The 19,588-nt window shown below is 44.4% G+C and overlaps 1 protein-coding gene across 3 annotated transcripts; it reads left to right on the top strand.

Moving 5' to 3' along the window:
* Positions 1-6,792: 6,792 nt before the first annotated feature.
* On the top strand, positions 6,793-8,961 carry MRFAP1L2 (Morf4 family associated protein 1 like 2). 3 transcript variants are annotated; one of them, XM_044767863.2, is made up of 2 exons: positions 6,793-7,398; positions 8,431-8,961. In XM_044767863.2, the coding sequence occupies exon 1, from the start codon at positions 7,045-7,047 to the stop codon at positions 7,384-7,386; it is 342 nt and encodes a 113-aa protein (XP_044623798.1). In that variant the 5' UTR covers positions 6,793-7,044; the 3' UTR covers positions 7,387-7,398; positions 8,431-8,961. The 3 variants fall into 3 exon arrangements, 1 of the variants encoding a protein (XP_044623798.1); XR_006526190.2 differs by having other exon boundaries at positions 6,824-7,449; XR_006526191.2 differs by having other exon boundaries at positions 6,900-7,463.
* The last annotated feature ends 10,627 nt before the right edge of the window (positions 8,962-19,588 follow it).

A 19,588-nucleotide genomic window follows, 5' to 3' on the forward strand; every position in this document is an offset into this window, starting at 1 on the left:
ATTGAGGGGTCAGTGAGTGCTAACAAGGTGTTAGTGACTGTAGTGCCAGTGTCACCTGGAAGGATGGGGATGTGGTCAGAAAAGAGGAGGGCTGAGCAGTTTTGAGGCAGCAGCAAGCAAGCCCCAAGTCACCCTTGGGAATGAGTGGCCAAGGGGCATGGAGGAGCTCCTAGGATATGAGGAGGCCAAGGGCCTGGGGGCTCAGGTGTGGGATGGCAGCCATGTGAGCATGGAACTTACCCAGGATGATGGCAGAACAAGAGGTGGAGAGGAAGGCCAGCAGCCAGGTGCCAAAACCTGCAATGAATGAGGGCGATCCAGTGGAGGGGGTTAGAGGATGTCAAAAGTGTGGGGGGGGAGAAAGTGGCCAGATGAACAGCCAGCACTCCAAGGAGGGCTGCTTTAGACAAGAGGGAGGGCAAAGAGCGGCGTAGCAATGGCCAGAGGAGAAGGCTGGCCCAGCTCCTGACAGAGGCACGAGGGACGTGGGGAAATGAGTGGCTTTCCCTTCCCAGACCTGAGGACAAAGGTCTAGCAAGGGCAAAACAGAGGTAGAGGCCAGAACTTTGCCAAGGAGTGGGGCACGCGCTGGCACTGGCTCACCAGCTCCTGCAGGCCCAGGAACGGGCTACGGGGTAGAGAGGAGTGGAGAGCATTACGGGAAACTTGTCGTAAGAATAGCACCGTAGGCTCATTTCTACTCGGTTCATCAATGGGAGAAACAGCTGACAGGCATGGGAAAGTTAGTCCTGAACTTGGTCTCTCTGAGGGAGGCTCGGCATGACCTTGGCATGACCACGATGGTAGAGCCGAAGAAGCGGCAGCTGGAGTTGTCACTCAACTATGCTTCCTGCAGTAGCTTCTTTGAAGATCTGAGAGGCCACCAGTACCGATCATTTGGGGTTGAAAACAGCAAGAGTTTCTGCATCTCAAACTGAAACAGTTATAAGAGATGGCTCCAGAAGAAGCCTTCTCAAAGATAAAACTGAGGCCCCCAGGTCTTTCTCAAGCACCTCCTTTAAGAGTTCCTCCTCAATAGTGGCTGCCAGTCAAGCAGCAAAGACCAGATTACAACTGTCACCTTCCTATTCAAAGCAACTTGTTCCACATGGACACCACTCAGTTGAGAGAGTAGAGGAAGGACCGAACACAGAGACCAGTGAATAAAAACTAGAGTCTTCACGAGCTTTTTGGCTATGATTACCTACATGTTGGAACTGACTGAAAGTAAACAGGAAGCATCCCAGGGTTTTGAAGAAATTATATTGCCAAAGAAACTCCAAGCCGGGGATGCTAAATCCTGTGGTTGTTCAACCTCTGGAGGAACTCCTGAGCCCAGCACCTGCAGCAGCAGGAGGCAGGCTTCAGAAGCTGCTTTGCCCTCAAAATGGCGCCCTTTCCAAGGCATATTTCCTATGTGGCCTGGGAGGATAATAGACAAGGAAGTCTCCCTGAGTAGGTCCTCCTCCTGGCGGTTCTAAGCGGGCGCGGCTGGGAGCGCTGCACTCCTGCCTGTGGCCTCTGATGCCTCCTGCAGGCCAGGGGTGCTGTGTGCATCCCATTCTTCCCTTTTCCAAGTGGGAGTTTTATACGGTTGTCCTATACCAACTCCTTGCCACATGGACCTCTCCTTAGGGAAGCTCGAGACACAGCAACTGGCTTCCCCCAGAGGGAGTGATCCAAAAGAGACGGAGACAGCGAGGGTGACAGCTGCAGTCTTCTTACACCTCAATATGACAAGCAAGACGCTTCATTTCTGCTGTAGTCCATTTGTTAGCAAGTCCAGCCCACACTCCAGGAGAGGGGAATCAGGTTCCAACTCGACAAGAGAAATAGCAAAGAATCTGTGGACATGTTTTTAAAACCCCCACAGCTATTCTCATTACATTCCAATGATAGGATGTTTTTGAAACATCATAGATTTGAAAGAATCTAAAGATAAATCGTCAGCATTAGTAGTAGAGTTTAGCAAGGTTTCTAGAAACAAAATACATAAAAGTCAGTAGTGTTTCTATTCACCAGGAATAAAGAGAAAATATATTTTCTAAAAGCTATCGTTTCTAATAGGACCAAAAACTTTTTAAATTCTGTATTATTTTCCTAGGGATATTGTAATTGCCACAAACTGGGGGGTTTAAGACAAGAGAAATTTATTCTCTCCCAGTTCTAGAGGGTAGAAGTCAGAAATCAAGGTGTTGGCAGGGCCGTGCTCCCCTGAAGGCTCTAGGAAAGAATCTTTCCTTGTCTCTCCCAGCATCTGGTGATCGTGGGCAATCTTTGTCATTCCTTATCTTGTAGCTGCATCAGCCCCATCCCTGCCTCCATTGTCACATGGCCATCTTCCCTGTGTCTGTCTGCACGTGGCCTTCACATACCATGTCGTTGGATTTTGGGTCCATTCTAATCCAGTATGATCTCATATCAACTAATGACATCTGCAAAGACACTATTTCAATAAGGTCACATTCTGAGGGTCAGAGTGCACATGAATTTGGGTGGGAAGGACACTATTCAACCCAGAATAAATGGTAACTAGGAACATTTTAACATAATATACGTAAAAGATTTATGAATAAAATTATTAAATTATATTGAAATACATTAAAGAACAAGTGAATAGATTGACAGAATTAGTATTGTAATTGTTCTCCGAATCAATCCAGTGAGTCAATTCAATCCCAATAAAAATCTCATCAGGTGGGTCTGTTTGATCACTTTGGTCAAACTTAAAAAACTAATTGAAAATTTAGATGAACACGCAGAAAAACCAGGACATTCCTGAGGAAGAACCAGGTGGGAGGACTTGCCATACTTAACCAGATATCAATACTCACTATAAAGCTAATTTATATATTAAGTATTAATATATAAATTATATATTATTATTAATATATTAATATTTATATATTAAGTGATTAAGTCAATGTAATATTAGCCTAGAGATGGTGACCAATGGAAGAGAACAGACAGCCCAGATAGAGACACAAGCAGATACAGAGACACGACATATGGCAGCTGTTACATTGCAGACTAGAAGGAATGGATGAAACATTCAGTAAGCAGGGCTAGGATACCTAGCTATACATATGGGGGAGGTGCAATTAGACCCCTGCCTAAAACCTCATTTCCAGATTTATCATCCACAAATATGAAAAACAAAACAGTAAGTATTTTAGAAGAAAATATAAAGGAACATTTTTTATGACCTCAGGGTAGAGAAGGATTTCTTGAAATAAGACAAACAAAAAAAGCATAAAAGGAGAGCATGATGTTTTATTTTCATCAAAAATAAAATATTAACTTGTATAAGAATGTTTAGGGCAGCATCATTCATAATAGCCAAAGGTGGAAACAACCAACCCAAATGGCCATCAATAGATGAATGGAAAAACATTGTATATCCATACAATGAAAAAGGAATGAGGTACAGACACATGCTACAACTTGGATGAACCTTGAAAATATTATGCTAAGCGAAGGAAGCCAAACATGAAAGGCGCATGTTGCATGATTCCTTTTATATGATGTTATGGACTGAACTGTGTCCCCTAAAATTCGTATGTCAAAGCTCTAACTCCCAATATGACTGTATTTGGAGATAGGGCCTTTGTCTTAGTCTGTTCAGGCTGTTATAACAAAATACCACAGACTGGGTAGCTTATAAACAACAGAAATTTATTTCTCACAGTTCATTGATTTGAAAGAATCTAAAGATAAATCATCAGCATTAGTAGTAGAGTTTAGTAAGGTTTCTAGAGACAAAATTGGCTAGAAGTCCAAGATCAAGGCAGCAGGATGGTCAAGTTCGGGTGAGAGCTCTCTTTCTAGTTCATAGCCAGTACCTTCTTACTGAGTCCTCGAATGGTGGAAGGGGCCAGGAAGCTCTGTGAGCATTAATACAAGAGCATTGATCCCATTCATGGAGGCTCCTCCCTCATGACCTAAGCACCTCCCAAAGACCCACCTTCTAACTCCACCACTTTAGGAGTTAAGATTTCAACATATGAATTTGAGGGGAGAGGGGACACAAATATTCAGACCATAGTAGCCTTTAAAGAGGTAATTAGATTAAATGAGGTCATAAGGTGGGTCCTAATCCAATATGACTGATGTCCTTATAAGAAGAGGAAGAGATACAGGGATGCTCAAGTACAGAGAAAAGTCCACGTGAGGACAGAGTGAGAAGGTGGCCATCTGCGAGCCAAGGAGAGAGGCCCAGGAGAAATCAAACCAGCCAACACCTTGATCTTGGACTTCCAGCCTTCAGAACTATGAGAAAATACATTTCTGTTGTTTAAAACACTCATTCTGTGGTATTCCATTGTAGCAGCTGTAGCAGACTAAAACCTATGAAATACCCAGAATAGGCAAATTCATAGAGACAGAAATTAGATTTGTGGTTGCCAGGGGATGAGGAGGGGAGGAATGTGGAGTAATTACTAAATGGGTAATCAGTGTTTTTACGGGGTGATGAAAAACTTTTAAAACTAGAGAGAGCTGGTGGTTGCATAACATTGTGGAGACACTAAATATCACTGAATTGTACACTTCAAAGTGGTTAATTGTATGCTCCATGAATTTCAGCTCAATTTTTTAAAAAAGCTAGAGCATTCAAATTCATAGATACAGAAAGTAGAATAGTGGTTGACAGTGGCTGGGGGAGAGGAGAATGGGGAATTATTGTTTAATGGAATGGGTACAGAGTTTCAGTTGAGGAAGATGAAAAAGTTCTGAATGTCAACACAAATAATCAATAATCAATCTATAGGAAAGAACAGAAGAGAGTTTTATTCTGGCCAAGCTGAGGACTAGCCCAGGAGTGCAGTCTTCAGCAAGGGAGGAAGCTCCCCAGAGAAGCGTGGTTATCAGCACAGTTTATATACCATTTCAGAACAAAGAACATACACTGAGCAAGACAGGAGAACATTCTTTCAAGGTTTCAAGGAGATATTTTTGTTATAGATTAGCACGTACTCAGAAGGCTGACATGATGACTGTGGGAAGGGAGACCATAATCAGGCTTCTTTTGTTCACGTAAAGTTCAGGCCAAATCAGGTATAAACCAGAAGGGCTTCCCCATAGACCTCCATGTGTGAACATTTCTTGTATTGTGAAGATGGATGGTGGTGATGTTTGAACAACAACGTGAATGTATTTAATGCCACTGAACCATACACTTTTAAATGGTTAAAATGGTAAATTTTATGTCATGCATATTTACAACTAAAAAAGAATTTTTTTAAGTAAAATCTTGTGTTTATCAAGGGAACCAGAATCAAAGTGAAAAGGTGAGCCACACACTCTCCATACTATCTTCTCAATTTTTCTGTATACCTAAAACTGTTGTAAAAAAACAGAACAGGTTGGCTTAGCAGGTTTCTCTGCTCTGGGTCTGACCAGACCAAAATCAACACGTTAGCTGGCTGGGCTCTTATCGGGAGGTTCTGGGAAGAATCTGCATCCAAGCTCATTCAGGGTGTTGGCAGAATCCAGTTCCTTGGGATTGTAGTACTGAGGTCCCAATTCCTTGCTGGCTGTTGGCTTGAGGCTACCCTTAGTTCCTAGAGGCCTCTCTCTTGTCCTTGCACAGGGTCACCTGCATCTCTGAACCAGCAGTAATAAGTCAAGTCCTTCTCATGCTTTACATTTGCCCAAAGTCTCCCAGCCAAATCCCCTTACATCTTAGGGCCAGCATGGGGCTGGGGGGTGAGGGGCTGGGGCTGGGGTGGGAGGGGTGGTGTCCAAGCATCTCATGCTTTCCTTTTCTACTACACCTCTCTAAATCCAGCCCAAGAACATTCTCTGCTTTTAAGGGCAGAGATTACACCCACTTGGATGATCCAGGTTAATCTCCTTATTTTGAGGCCCTAAAATTTAATTGCATCGGCCATCTTGGATGTGGCTTTCACTATTTTAAGGCGAAAATTACAAAATATGCTATGTAATTCATAACATAATGACAGGGTCCAGGGATTAGGATGCAGACATCTCTCAGGGCCATTCTGCCTATTACAGCTCCCTCGAGGTCTTGGTGCTCAACCCCACTAAACACAAGTGGGGACAGTGAGGCCCAGAAAGCCAGCTTCAGGCTGTTTACCCAAAGTCTCCCAACCAGCATGTTGTGAAGCTAGGAACAAATGCCAGATCTAATTGCAATATTTTGCCGTCCATTACCAGATTACACACTCTAGTAACACCGGGATCTGCCCGGAGCTCTATCAGGTCTACAATGCACTTTCGAGCCCGTTTTCTCACTTTATCCTCTCAAAATCCCGGACAGGTATTCAGAAGTGGAATTACTGGGTCTCCTTGATCCACCAGAACACTGAGTCCCAAACTGCAGCACTTGTGCAAGCAGGATCTCCCCAGTCTTTCCCGTTAGCGTGTCTACAACATAAACCTACCCACTTATCCCTTCCAGACAGCACATGTCAGGGTAAAGTAAAATGTCTCGAGGCCTTGCTGGGAGGCAGGCCCTGGGAGGGACGTGGGGACCCAGGGAGGCGAGGAACTGTTGTCTCGTGGCCCTAGATCACGGTGTTTGGTGTAACTGCATTTCTGGTAAAAGCCACTTTTGCAACTCTGTGTTAAAACCCATGCCCTGAAAACTTGGTAGGCATGCCGGCCTCCGCCTGAAGTACCCCTGAACACTGGCAAAAAGGTGAGCCAACGGGAAGGACGAGGAGCGTAGACAACTGCGCATGCGCGACCCCCGAAACCCGGCACGAGACCCGCAGGGGCGCGCGCGCGTTCCAGCTTGAGGTTTTTCCACCGGGGGCGTGAACGTAAAGGGGTCCCCGTCTGTCGTGAAACGGGCAGCAAAGAAGCAGAGCGCTGGTTGACGGCTAGGGGGCCATCTTGGACGTGGCTTTCACAATTTTCAGGCGAAAAGTTTTGGAAAGTAAAGTTTTATTAAAAAGTGGACAAAACTCAAGAACTGTTGCTCGTCACGGTGGCCCTTCCGCCGCGCTCGGCGCTCGCTGCCGGCCGGCCGGCCTCTCGGGCGCGCTGACCGGGCCGCGGGGCGGTGGCGGCGGCGGCGCGATGCGGCCCGTGGACGCGGACGACGGCCGGGAGCCCGAGCGGGACTGGGAGACGCTCCCGAGCCCCGCGCTCGACGCCGCCCGCCGGGACGCCGCCGCCCTCGAGCGCGAGCACGTGCGCGCGCACCTGCGGGCCCGCCGGAAGCTGCTGGAGATCGAGAGCCTGCTGGACGCCCTCAAGAGCGAGGTGGAGGCGTCGCAGGAGAGCGCCGTGGGCGCCGGGGCGGAGGAGAGGGTGATGAGGCTGTGCGAGAAGGTGGAGAGGAAGGCGGCGGAGGCGGCGCTGATGGGGCAGAGGCTCGTGGAGCTCCACCGGCAGATCGACGGCTGCGGGTGCGGCTGAAGGACGGGGCCGGTGAGGCCGCGCTCAGCTTTTCGCTTGGACGGTTTCCCTCCTTTTACGTTGGTAATTAGAGAAAAGTAATTTCAGTTTTTTTAAAAAATGAAATGTAAAAGTTATTAGTCGAACAGTAAGGGGTGTAGACCTGTCAAGTGGCCAAAGGGGTTGAACCAAAGAAATCCCTAGGCCGTAGAATAAAATGTGGGGGGAGGAGCGCAAAGTTTAAAGGTGTGAAACAGAGGACCGTTATTGGATATTTTTAAATTTTGCTGGGAGTTTGGAGAGTTTCACTTGCCCGTTTCTGCAAGAGTTGGCATTCTGATGCCTGACTGCAGGTTTAACCCCGGGACAATCGGTTCTCGCTCACAGGTGTCCGAGGTAAACGAAGCCGGGTGCTAGCGTGGTAAGGATGGGTTTTACTCAGGACGCGCTATCGCAGAGGGGAAGAGAGTCCAGCGTGACCTGAGCTCGGCTTCGCCAAAACAAAGGGCACCAGACTTTTTCAAGGCTTCGGTGCGGGGGCCCGGGCCCAGGAGGGCAGAAGGGCGTCTGGGCCGCGTGACTAGGCCATCTGGGTTTGCTAATTGGAGCATGTGCAGGGGAGAAACAAGCGTCTATCTTTGCCATAGGAGCGAAGGTACAAGTCGCACCAAGGCGCCCACCGGCTCTTCCCACAGAGACGAGGAGTGAGAGGCCAGAGAGACGCTTGCAGGGCCTTGAGACAGTTTCGGGTAGTAGAAGATTTGCATTTCAGGGGGCAGAGAGAGGACTTATAATTGCAAGCTTTTTTAAAGTAACTGCTCCATGAAGGGGTTCAGGGGTCTGTCCTCCTATCATCAGGTTTTGGTTGGAACAAACAGTAAGTTTTCCTGGCAACCTTTGAGCTTTCCCGGGCAGGCACTTTAGAGGGTGGTGCTGGCCGCTAAGCTGGACCGTTCTGGCTTGGTCCAGTCTCAGAGAGCCAGGGTTTGGACAGAGCAGTTGTGTGCTGAGGGTTCTTTTGCAGTTCTCACAGGTAACCTCTTGCTAATAAATTCTCCCCATTAGGTTCACTGTCAGGCTCTGGTTGACTGGTTGGCTGACGCCCTGGAAAAGCTGAAACCTGAGAGCCTTTTTTTCACTTTTTGGTTTGCTGCCTGTATCCTTTCTGCGTAGAACTCTAAGACCCATGTGGTCTGTGGTGACACTGTGTGGATAATGATTGCCAAATGTATTCGGTTCTGGAAAGAACTTTTACTTGGGAAAGGCTCTCAAGGGAATTTGAAACTACATTGTAAATTAATGAGTGGTCATGTTTTTTATTCTTGGAATTTCTCAATGTTTTAAAATGTTGCTGCTTCTGTGACCTAATCACTGCTGGAAACCTTGGGACAAGCAAAACACGTGTCTGTTTTCAAACAGTGGAGTTATCAGAGGAGCTCTGCCTGCGTCATTGGAAGATGCCCCTGGAAAAGGGCTGGGAGATGGTTTTGTGTATTAAGTGTTTGCTTAAGATCTAAGACCCATATATATTGATCCAGATAAACCGAAGCCCTTTAACTTTGCTAGGAAAAAGACAATAAAAAATCTTCCTCAGGATTATAGTTTGTGCTTCATTGCCATCGTCATCAAATGTGGTAAATTGCTTGTGGCTTATAAGGCACTCAGTAAGCCCAGTATTGGGAAGGACCAGTAATCCCCTGACACCATAGTGGGATTGGGGTGAGGAATGAATGGGCACAGTTCTTACAGCAGGAAAGGTCCTCGTGGAACCTGCTGGTCCAGGCCTCTGACTTTAAGCCCTGAAACACATATGATCAAAATCATTGACTGCATGATGTGCTCCAGACCCTAAGGTAGGAATATGGAGATGAGACCTGATGGGGAAGACACGTAACAAAATAACTCAGGTACTGTGTGCCAAGTGTCATACGTGCAGGCAGTAACTCTTCTGGGCATACTACGTGCCAGGTGTTGTTCTGAAATAAAACAGAACAGTGTCCCTGCTCTAATGAAGCTTTCATTTTAGAGTGGGGAGGCTTCAGAAAACATATGAATATATCATATGGTGATATGTTCTGTGGGTAAAAAAAATGCACGGTGCTGGTAGGCATGTAAGATGCAAGATTTTGGTGGACAGTGAGGATGCCCTGGACCAGACTGCAGTTGGGATCCCAGGTCCACTACTAACTGACGATGTAAGCTTTAGCAAGTCTTCACCTCGCTGTACCTTTTCTGTAAAATAGGTATACTTATGTTACCCTCCTCATGGGGATGTTGTGAGAATTAAGTGATTCGATACTATGTAAAGCGCTTACAACAGTGCCTGACATAGTAAGGACAAGTACTAGCTGTTATTGGAAATGGAGTGTGAGGAAAGGGCTCACCAATGACTTTAAGGTTTTTAGCCTTAAAACTAAACTAAAAGGTATTTTAAGATTTTTGGCCTCAAGATCTTTTATGAAGTTTCACAACTGTATATGTCATGTCTTTTGGAAGCATTGAGGAGGCTGTCAGCTGTGCAGGGGTGCAGACACCTGGAAGCCTTGTCAGATAGCTGCTTCTTGAGATGGGCTCTTGGAGGAGGAGCAGAATCTCCCAAGGCAAAGGAGAGAGGAAAGGGTGTTGTAGGCATAGGGAACAGCATGAGGAAAGGTGAGGAATTCAGAACTGGTGTGATGGGTTTTTGCAATGGGACAGGTCTGGTTGGATCGTAAACCATGAAACTACAAAGATTTGTTATTTGTAAAGTTTGCCTGTCACCCAGAATTCTTGTTTTAAGCTATTTGGCATTGAAATCCATTGATGAAAAAGTTAAATGAACTGTTAAATGAGTTAAATTGGGATCCATGGAAAGGTTTTGAGCAGGGAAATAGTAGACATATTCACGTTTGTATAGCCTTAGGGGTAGCAGGTTTGTGTGGCTATCTTCTTCTTCTAGTTTTTTTTTAAGGCATAGTTTTACTTTTAAACTTTTTTTGCTGCAGAAGATTAGCCCTCAGCTAACACCTGTGCCAGTCTTCCTCTACTTTATATGTGGGTCACTGCCATAGCATGGCTGATGAGTGGTGTGAGTCCACGCCCAGGATCCAAACCTGCGAACCTAGGCTGCTGAAGTGGAACCTCAGTGTGCCGAACTTAACCACTAGGGCAGCCCCCTATGTGGCTATCTGCTATTAGACCTAGGATCAGCAAGTTTTTTCTGTAAAAGGCCAGATTATAAATGTCTTAGGTTGTTAGGCCATACAATCTCTCTCGTAACTACTTGTTTCTGCCACTGTAGCTCGAAAACAGCCAGATAATACCTAAACAAATGGTTCTGGCTGCGTTTCCAATGAAACTATTCATGATAACAGGAGATGAGCTGCATTTGGCCCTTGGGGTGGGCATCAGACTCCTGGTCTTAGACTTCCACTGCAGCAGAGCTTTCTGTAAGGTGTTTGGTAGTTAGCAGGACATTCATTAGTGAGTGCTCTTGGGAGCAACACCTGTGGAAGGGAAAGAAGTGGGATAGGGCAGAAGGGAGAGTAGGGTTGTGATGAAGTCTCAACAGGAAACTTATCCAGCTCTTGAGAGTTCTGAAGACTGGTAGGCAGCCTTTAAGATGGCCCTCAATGATCCCTGCCACCTGGCATTCCTGCTTTTGTAGAATCCCTTTGCTTTGAGTGTGAGCCAGACTTACTGACTCGCTTCTAATGAATAGAATTCCGCAGATGTGATGGGATGTTGCCTTCAAGGTTGCGATATGAGAAAACCATAGTTTCCATCTGGGACACTGTCTCTCCCTCTTAGAATTGTTTATCCCAGGGAAAGCCAGCACCATGTTATGAAGCAGCCCTGTGTGGGGGCCCATGTGGTGAGGGACTGAAGCGTGGCAACAACCACAAGAGTGATCTGGGAAACAGATCCTGCTCCTATCCCAGTCAAGCCTTCAGATGAGACTGGAGCTGCTCAGCCAATAGCTTGACTACAACCTCATGAGAGACCTTGAGCCGGAGGCATCCCACTAAGTTATACACAGACCCCTGACCCACAGAAACTGAGAAAGTACATGTTTGTTGTTTTAAGCTTCTAAGTTTTATGGAAATGTGTTATGCAGCAATAGATAACTAAGACAGGTTTGGTAATGCTCCAGAGCTCTCCCCCAGTTGGGATGAGAGGACCAGGCTTTATATCTCTATGGATCAGCCATTGAATGCAGGTGCCCCAGGAGGAGGATCCTGACATTGGGTGAGACAGAGCCCTTCAAATGAGGCAGCACCCTTCAAATGAGGCAGCCTCTGAAGATGACTGCCAGCTTAGGGCTGCCTCCTAGAAGCTGTCACAGCAGCTAGGATAATAAGATCTTCATTCCTGAAGGGAGATCAAGCCATGTGCCCCATAACTCCCAACTTTATGAGGCCCTAGACCGGCCCTGTCAAGTTCGCCAAGGCTTATAGATGCCTCCAGAGCCAAGGCTGGCTTGTGTGTTCACATCCCTGGGTTACCTGCTTTTCCTTTTCCATTTTTAGCCTCTAAGGATTCCACACTTTTTTTTCCAGCTCAGCAATGCATTTAAACAGAAATCTTTATCTTAAAGTTTTATTCAGTATTCTACATGTTTTCAGAGGGAGGTTCTTTTAGGATGTCTAGTGAGTGAGTCCCACTAAAATGTAAGCTCTGTAGTGGTGAGAATTTTGTTTGGTTCACTGCTTTATCTCCAGAGATTAGAGTATCTGTCAAGTTAATAACTTGCTTTACTGCCCACAAGTGAAAATGAGCAGATTGTTGGAAATGGGTCCTGAAGAGTCTGAGGTGCTGTGATTTTACTGTAGACCCATGTCCGTTCATAGAGAGAGAACACCCTACTCTGGGCCCTTTTTTTTTTTAAGGATCGCCCTGTGCTAGCAACTGTTGTCAATGTTTCTCTTTTTGTTTTCCCTCCCCAAAGCCCCAGCACATAGTTGTATATCCTTGTTGTAAGTCCTTCCAGTTCTATGTGAGCGGCTGCCACAGCATGGCTGCTGACAGGCGAGTGGTGTGGTTCCGCACCTGGGAACCAAACTCAGGCCGCCGAAGCAGAGAGTGCTGAATTTTAAGCACTAGGCCATCAGGGCTGGAAGTCTGGGCTCTTTAACTGTCTCTGCATCTCTCAGCCTCCAGGAATCCATCAAAACTGGCTGGTGGTGCAGTAGTGAAGAGAACCAACCAGGAGATGTCTTGCCCTTAAGTACATTCCAGTGGATGAGACAGATGACAAGCAAGGGAATCTGTGCCATACTGTCCAGTTGTGCTACATGTTCTGAAGAAAAGCGAAGTGGGGTCAGAGATTTGAGACAGTGAAGGAGAGTGCTGTTTCAGGTCTGACAGTCAGAGAAGGCAGGCCTCTGGGGAGGTGGCATCTGAAGTGACCTGAGTGATGTGAGGAATGACAGGGGAGGGAGGGTGTGATCTGATTTGTACTCTCAGGGATCATGCTGGCTCCTGGTGGAGAGTGTAGAGGCGAGCAGGAGACCAGGAGGAGGTGCTGCAGTGAGAGAACAGTGGCCCTGGGTGGATTTGAGAGTGATTGGGAAGTGGAGTTGACAGAGGATGCTCTTGGACTGCATGAGGGCAGCAAGGGAAAGGGGTCAGTGAGCTGGCTCACCGAGATGGGTATTGGGACAGATTCCTGGGAAGGGGAGATGCAGATGGCATATTTTCTCTCTACCCTTGACCCACCCAAGTCAAGTAGGGAGGAGGCTCCTCAGGTACAGCCCCTAACTACTACTTCTCTTCATATACAGACCTGTGAACTAGTAAGATGTGTTATCCACCCCTTACACCCAATGTGCAGTGGTGGGACCAGCATCCTCTAATTGCTGTAGAAACTTTGAACCAAAAAGAGGGAAAACAGAAAGCATATAATAATCACTTGTCTGTAGCAATTCTGAAACCCAGCTGGGCCGTTTCCAGTTCCTTGATTAGGGCTCATTCTTACTGCTTGGTAACGATTTTCTATGAATCTGGCTCCACTCTGGGCTCTCAGTTCCAACCTCCGAATTAACTTTTCCATAAAATGAACCTTGGAATTGCAGCTGAATAGTTTTTTTTTCAGCCTGCTTGTGCCTGTAAAAATTTTGGTTTCCAAAATTCCCCTTTCATTTTGTATTGTGTCTGTCTCCTTTAGGTTAAACTGATGTAATTCTTTTTAAAACTTTGTGAGTTTCTTATTCATTTATTTATAATTGATTAACAGATATACCCACAAAAGCCACGTTTAGGAAACTCATTGAGATAAACCCTTCTCTACCTTGGGCTTCCAGTGATAGTTGCAGGGACAGTGCCCTTGAGATTCTTAGGAACTCTGTTGTTTAAAAGAGATCAAGAGTAGTGTCAGCATCATGGCAGAGTGAGTGATTCCCTTTGTTTCTCCTCTAAGTTATAACCAATCAGACATCCGTTAACCAACACAGGACTCCCTTCCAACCACAAGAGGATGCCTAAGAGATCTATGCATCTATATGTCTGAAGGTGGGTGGACTGGACCTCTGGGAGGCAGTGGAGCTAGGGGAGCAGCCTCCTCCCCCTCCCTGGGCAATCCAAGGCCCAAATCCTCACACAGCCATGTGCACCTGCAAACAGGCTGCAGGGGCAGGCACGGCAGGTGTGGCTTAGCCCCCCACCCTGCAACTGGCGGTGGTAGGTGGCACACATGCCCTGAGAATTCAGGACACAGAGTGGAGCTGGTGACCCAGTCCCTTTCCCCCTCCCCCTCCTCCAGCAGTGGCCTGGTCTTTCCAACAGTAGGGACAGTATACAAACCTCAGATTTTTCCAGGTAGGGCAAGGTGCCCTTCCCTAAGTTTTCAAAACACATTGGTTCATGCCAGAGACCAGAGGCTGCACGAGCAAGCAGCAATGGCAGTCTCTCACTGCTTAGCCCCTGCCCCCCCCAGCAGTGTCAGCTGGAACCTGCGACCAGAGGCTTCGAGAACCGCAGCAGAACCAGTGACCCAGCCCACAGTGCTGGCACCCCCAACACCAGCTCTACCAGCAGTGAGGGCTGCATACAATTTCCCAGGTCCCCAGGCCCCTGGCGATGACAGTGACACCTGTGAATCCAGTGCCACTCACAGCAGTGCAGCCAGCACCCCCAGACAACCCAGAAGCAGCAGCACAGGTGGTGCACAGGGCAGCAGCATCCAAGCCTGTGGAGAGCCTGTGGCGAGCCAGTGAGGGAATAGGAGACCCTGAAAGCAGCAGAAGTGCTGCATCCTGGTGACCCTGGTGGCAACACCTGAGACTGCAATGAGATCGTAAGCAGCGAGGCACCAGCAATCTCAGAGGCATAAGCAGCACAAGGAGGGCACTGATGATGCCTCTAGCACAGGCAATACAGGGTGGAAAATGCAGACTCTCAAACAGAACCAGAAGCAGCTCAGAACCAAAGTAACCAAAGCTTTACCCAAATAAGAAAGGTGGTTACTACCACAAATGCACTGGCAGAGGATAAACTCATCAGTACCATGAAGAACTGCAGTAACAGGGCAGAACAGAAAGAAAATTGCAACTCTCCGGAAACCAAACTGAAGTCACAGGAGATTACAGTCTGACAGGGAATTCAATAACTGTAATGGAGAAACTCAACAAGTTACAAGAAAGCTCAGAAAGAGACAGTTCAATGAACTCAGGAATAAAATTAATAAGCAGAAGGAGTACTTCACCAAACAGATTTAAACTCTAAAACACCAAAGGAAACAAATTCTGGAGATGAAGAACACAATTAATGGGATGAAAAATAAAGTAGAAAGCATTAATAATAGAGCAGACCATATGGAAGAGAGAATTAGTGAGCTCAAAGGTAGAAATCTAGAAATTATTCAGGTGGCAGAGGAGAGAAAACTAAGACATTTTAAAAATGAAGAAATTCTATGGTGTCTGACTCAGGAAAAGTAACATAAGGATCATAGGTATCCCAGAAGGAGAAGAGAGGGAGAAAGGAGCAGAGAGTCTATTCAAAGAAATAATAGCTGACAACTTCCAAATCCTAGGGAAGAACTGGGTGTTCAAGTACATGAAGTTAATAAAACTCCTAAGTATCTCAATGCAAAAAGACCTTCCCCGAGGCATATAATATTAAAACTGTCAAAACTCAATGACAAAGAAAGAATATTAAGAGCAGCCAGAGAGAAGAAGATAACTTATAAAAGAACCCCCATCAAGCTTTTAGCAGATTTTCTCAACAGTAACCCTACAGGCTAGGAGAGTGGAATGATCTGTCCAAAATACTGAAAAACAAAAACTATCAGCCAAGAATATCCTACCCAGCAAAATTATCCTTCAGATATGAAGGAGAAATAAAAGCTTTTCCAGACAAGCAAAAGCTGAAGGAGTTCAGTGCCACTAGACCTGACTTATAAGAAATGTTGAAAGGCGCCCTTCTACCTGAAACAAAAAGGCAAAGGTTTACACAGCTTTGAGCAGGCTGATAAATAGAATCAGCAAATTGCAGCTCTATATCAGAATAGGTTAGTAAACAACTATCAGGACAAAGGGAAAGAAAGCATCAAAAATAACTATACCCACTTCAATTTGGTCATGAACTCACAATGCAAAAAAGAATAATTTTCAACAACAAAAACAGAAGTGAGGGTGCCAGCCCCATGGCCTAGTGGTTAAGTTCTGCATTCTCTGCTTTGGCGGCTCAGGTTTGATTCCTGGGCACAGACCTAAATCACTCATTTGCATCCATGTTGTGGTGGTGACCCACATGCAAAATAGAGGAAGATTGGCACAGATGTTAGCTCAGGGCAAATCTTCCTCAAGCAAAAAGAGGAAGACTGGCAACAGGGTTAGCTCAGGGTGAATCTTCATCAGCAAAAAAAAAAGGGGGGGGGGGAGAAAAGACACAACTCGCATAGGCTAGTCGAGATAAGATGCTATCAGCAGAAAAAGGGCTATCACCTATGAGATCTTCTATACAAACCTCATGGTAACCACAAAACAAAAATAGCCGAGTCACACATTAAAGAGAAAGAAAAAAACTATAAAAAAATCACAGAAAACCACCAAACTGAAATGGCAGACAGTAATACAAGGAAAAAGAAACAATGGAAATAACAACCAGAAAACAAAAGATAAAATGGCAGCATTAAGCCCTCATATATCAATAATCACTCTAAATGTAAAAGGGTTGAATTCCACCATCAAGACACAGAGTGCCTGGATGGATTAAAAAACAACACCCAACAATATGCTGCCTCCAGGAGACACATCTCAACTCTAAAGACAAACACAGGTTCAGAGTAAAGGATTGAAATGATAATTCAAGCAAATGGCCACAAAAACAAAATGGGTGTAGCATTCTTATATCAGAGAAAACAGACTTAAAGACAAAAAAGGTAACAAGAGACAGAGCTGGACATTATATAATGATAAAAGGACATCCCACAAAGAAGACATAATTCTTATTAATATATATGGACCTAACACAGGAGCACCAAAGTATGTAAAGCGACTGTTAACAGACCAAAAGGGAGAAGTTGACAGCAACACAATACCAGTAGGGGACTGTAATGCCCCACGTACAACAGTGGATTGATCATCCAGACAGAAAATCAGTGAGAAAACAGTGGCCTTAAATGAATGAGACAAGATGGACCTAACAGATATATATAGGAAATTCCATCCAAAAGCATCATAATATATATTTGTCTCAAGTGCTCATGGAACATTCTCAAAGAGATCATATGTTGGGAAAGAAAGCAGGCCACAGTAAATTTAAGAAGACTGAAATCATATCAAGCATCTTTTCTGAACACAATGGTATGAAACAAGAAGTCAACGACAAGAAAAACAGCTGAAAAGTCACAAATATGTGGAAACTAAACAACATGCTATGGAGCAACTGTTGTATCAATAAATAAATCAAAGGAGAAATCAAAAAATACATGGAGACAGATGAAAATCAAAACACAATATACCAAAACTTACAGGATGCGGCAAAAACCATACTAAGAGTGAAGTTTGTACTAATAGAGGCCTACCTAAAGGAATAAGAAAAATCTCAAATAGTGTAACACTATACCAAAAAGAACAAAGCCCAAAATCAGTAGAAGGAAGGAAGTAATGAAAATCAGAGCAAAAATAAATGAAATAGAGACTAAGAAAATAATAGGATCAATGAAACTAAGAGCTGGTTCTTTGAAAAGATTAACAAAATTGACAAATCCTTAGACTCACTAAGAAAAAAAGAAGGCCCAAATAAGATCAGAAATGAAAGAGGAGAAATAACTACAGATATCACAGAAATGCAAAGGATTATAAGAGAATAATATGAAAACCTATATGCTAACAAATTGGACAACTTAGAAGAAATGGATAAATTCTTAGAATCATACAACCTCCCAAAACTGAATCAAGAAGAAATAAACAACTTTAATAGACAAATCATAAGAGATTGAAACAATAATCAAAAAGCTCCCAAAAAACAAGTCCAGGACCACATGGTTTCTTTGCTGAATTCCAGAAACATTCAAAGAATACTTAATACCTGTCCTTCTCAAACTCTTCCAAAAAATTGAAGAAGACAGGACACTTTCTAACTCATATGAGGCCAATATTACCTTGATACCAAAACCAGACAAGGACAAAACAAAAAAAGTAAATTACAGGCCAATATTGCTGATGAACATAGATGCAAAAATCTTCAACAAAATATTAGCAAATCAAATACAACAACACATTAAATGAATCATACACCGTGATCAAGTAGGATTTATTCCACAGTTGCAGGGATGGTTCAACATTCACAAATCAATCAGTGTGATAGACCATGTTAACAAAATGAAGAATAAAAATCACATGATCTTCTCAATAGACACAGAGAAAACATTTGACAAGACCCAACATCCATTTATGGTAAAAACTCTCAATAAAATGGGTATGGAAGGAAAGTACCTCAACATAATGAAGGTCATATATGACAAACCCACAGCCAACATCAAACTCAATGGGGAAAAACTGAAAGCTTTTTCTCTGAGGACAGGAACAAGACAAGGATGCCCACTCTCGCCACTCTTATTTAACTTAGTATTGGAAGTTTTGGCCAGACCAGTTAGGCAAGAAAAAGAAATAAAAGGCATCCAAATTGGAAAGGAAGAAGTAAAACTGTCACTATTTGCAGATGACGTGATTCCATGTATGAAAACCCTAAGGAATCCACCAAAAGCCTGTTAGAAATAATTAATGAATACAGTAAAATTGCAGGATACAAAATCAACATACAAAAATCAGTTGCATTTCTGTGCACTAATAATGAACTTGCAGAAAAAGAAATCAAGAATACAATCCCAGGAGCTGGCCCTGGCCCAAGTCATTAAAGTTCTGCGTGCTCTGCTTTGGCAGGCCAGGTTTATGGATTTGGATCCCAGGTGTGGACATAGTCCACTCATCAGCCATGCTGTGGAGGCATCCCACATACAAAGTAGAGGAAGATTCGTGCAAATGATAGATCAGGGCTAATCTTTCTCAAACAAACAAACAAAAAAAGGATTGGCAATGAATGTTAGCTCAGGGCAAGTCTTCCTCACACAAAAAAAGAAAAGAATACAATCCCAACAAAAATAGTAAAATACCTAGGAATAAATTTAACCAAAGAGTTGAAAGACCTATGCACTGAAAACTATAAGATGTAATTGAAAGAAATTCAGGAAGACATAAAGAAATGGAAAGCTATTCCATGCTCATGGATTGGAAGAATAAACATAGTTAAAATGCCCATGTTACTTAAAGCAATCTACAGATTCAGTACAATCCCAATTAGAATACCAATGACATTCTTCATGGAAATAGAATGAAGAATCCTAAAGTTTATGTGGAACAACAAAAGACCCTGAATAACCAAACCAATCCTGAGAAAAAAGAATATAGCTAGGGCTCTCACACTTCCTGAATTCTAGGTATATTACAAAGCTATAGTAATCAAAGCAGCATGGTATTGGCAGAAAAACAGACACACAGATCAGTGGAACAGAACTGAGAGCCCATAAATAAATCCACACATCTGTGGACCACTAATCTTTGACAAAGGAGCTAAGAACAAGCAATAGAGAAGGGAGCGGCTCTTCAATAAATGGTGTTGGGAAAACTGGATAACCACATGCAAAAGAATGAAAGTAGACCATTATCTTACACCGTGCACAAAAATTATCTCAAAATGGATTAAAGACTTGAAGGTAAGACCTGAAACCATAAAACTCCCAGGA

The sequence above is a fragment of the Equus asinus genome, chromosome 3 (genome assembly GCF_041296235.1).
Source record: "Equus asinus isolate D_3611 breed Donkey chromosome 3, EquAss-T2T_v2, whole genome shotgun sequence".
NCBI classification, from domain to species: domain Eukaryota; kingdom Metazoa; phylum Chordata; class Mammalia; order Perissodactyla; family Equidae; genus Equus; species Equus asinus.

Excerpts from the sequence above, each read along its gene's own strand:
- MRFAP1L2 (XM_044767863.2), top strand. The coding sequence starts at position 7,045 with ATGCGGCCCGTGGACGCGGACGACGGCCGGGAGCCCGAGCGGGACTGG.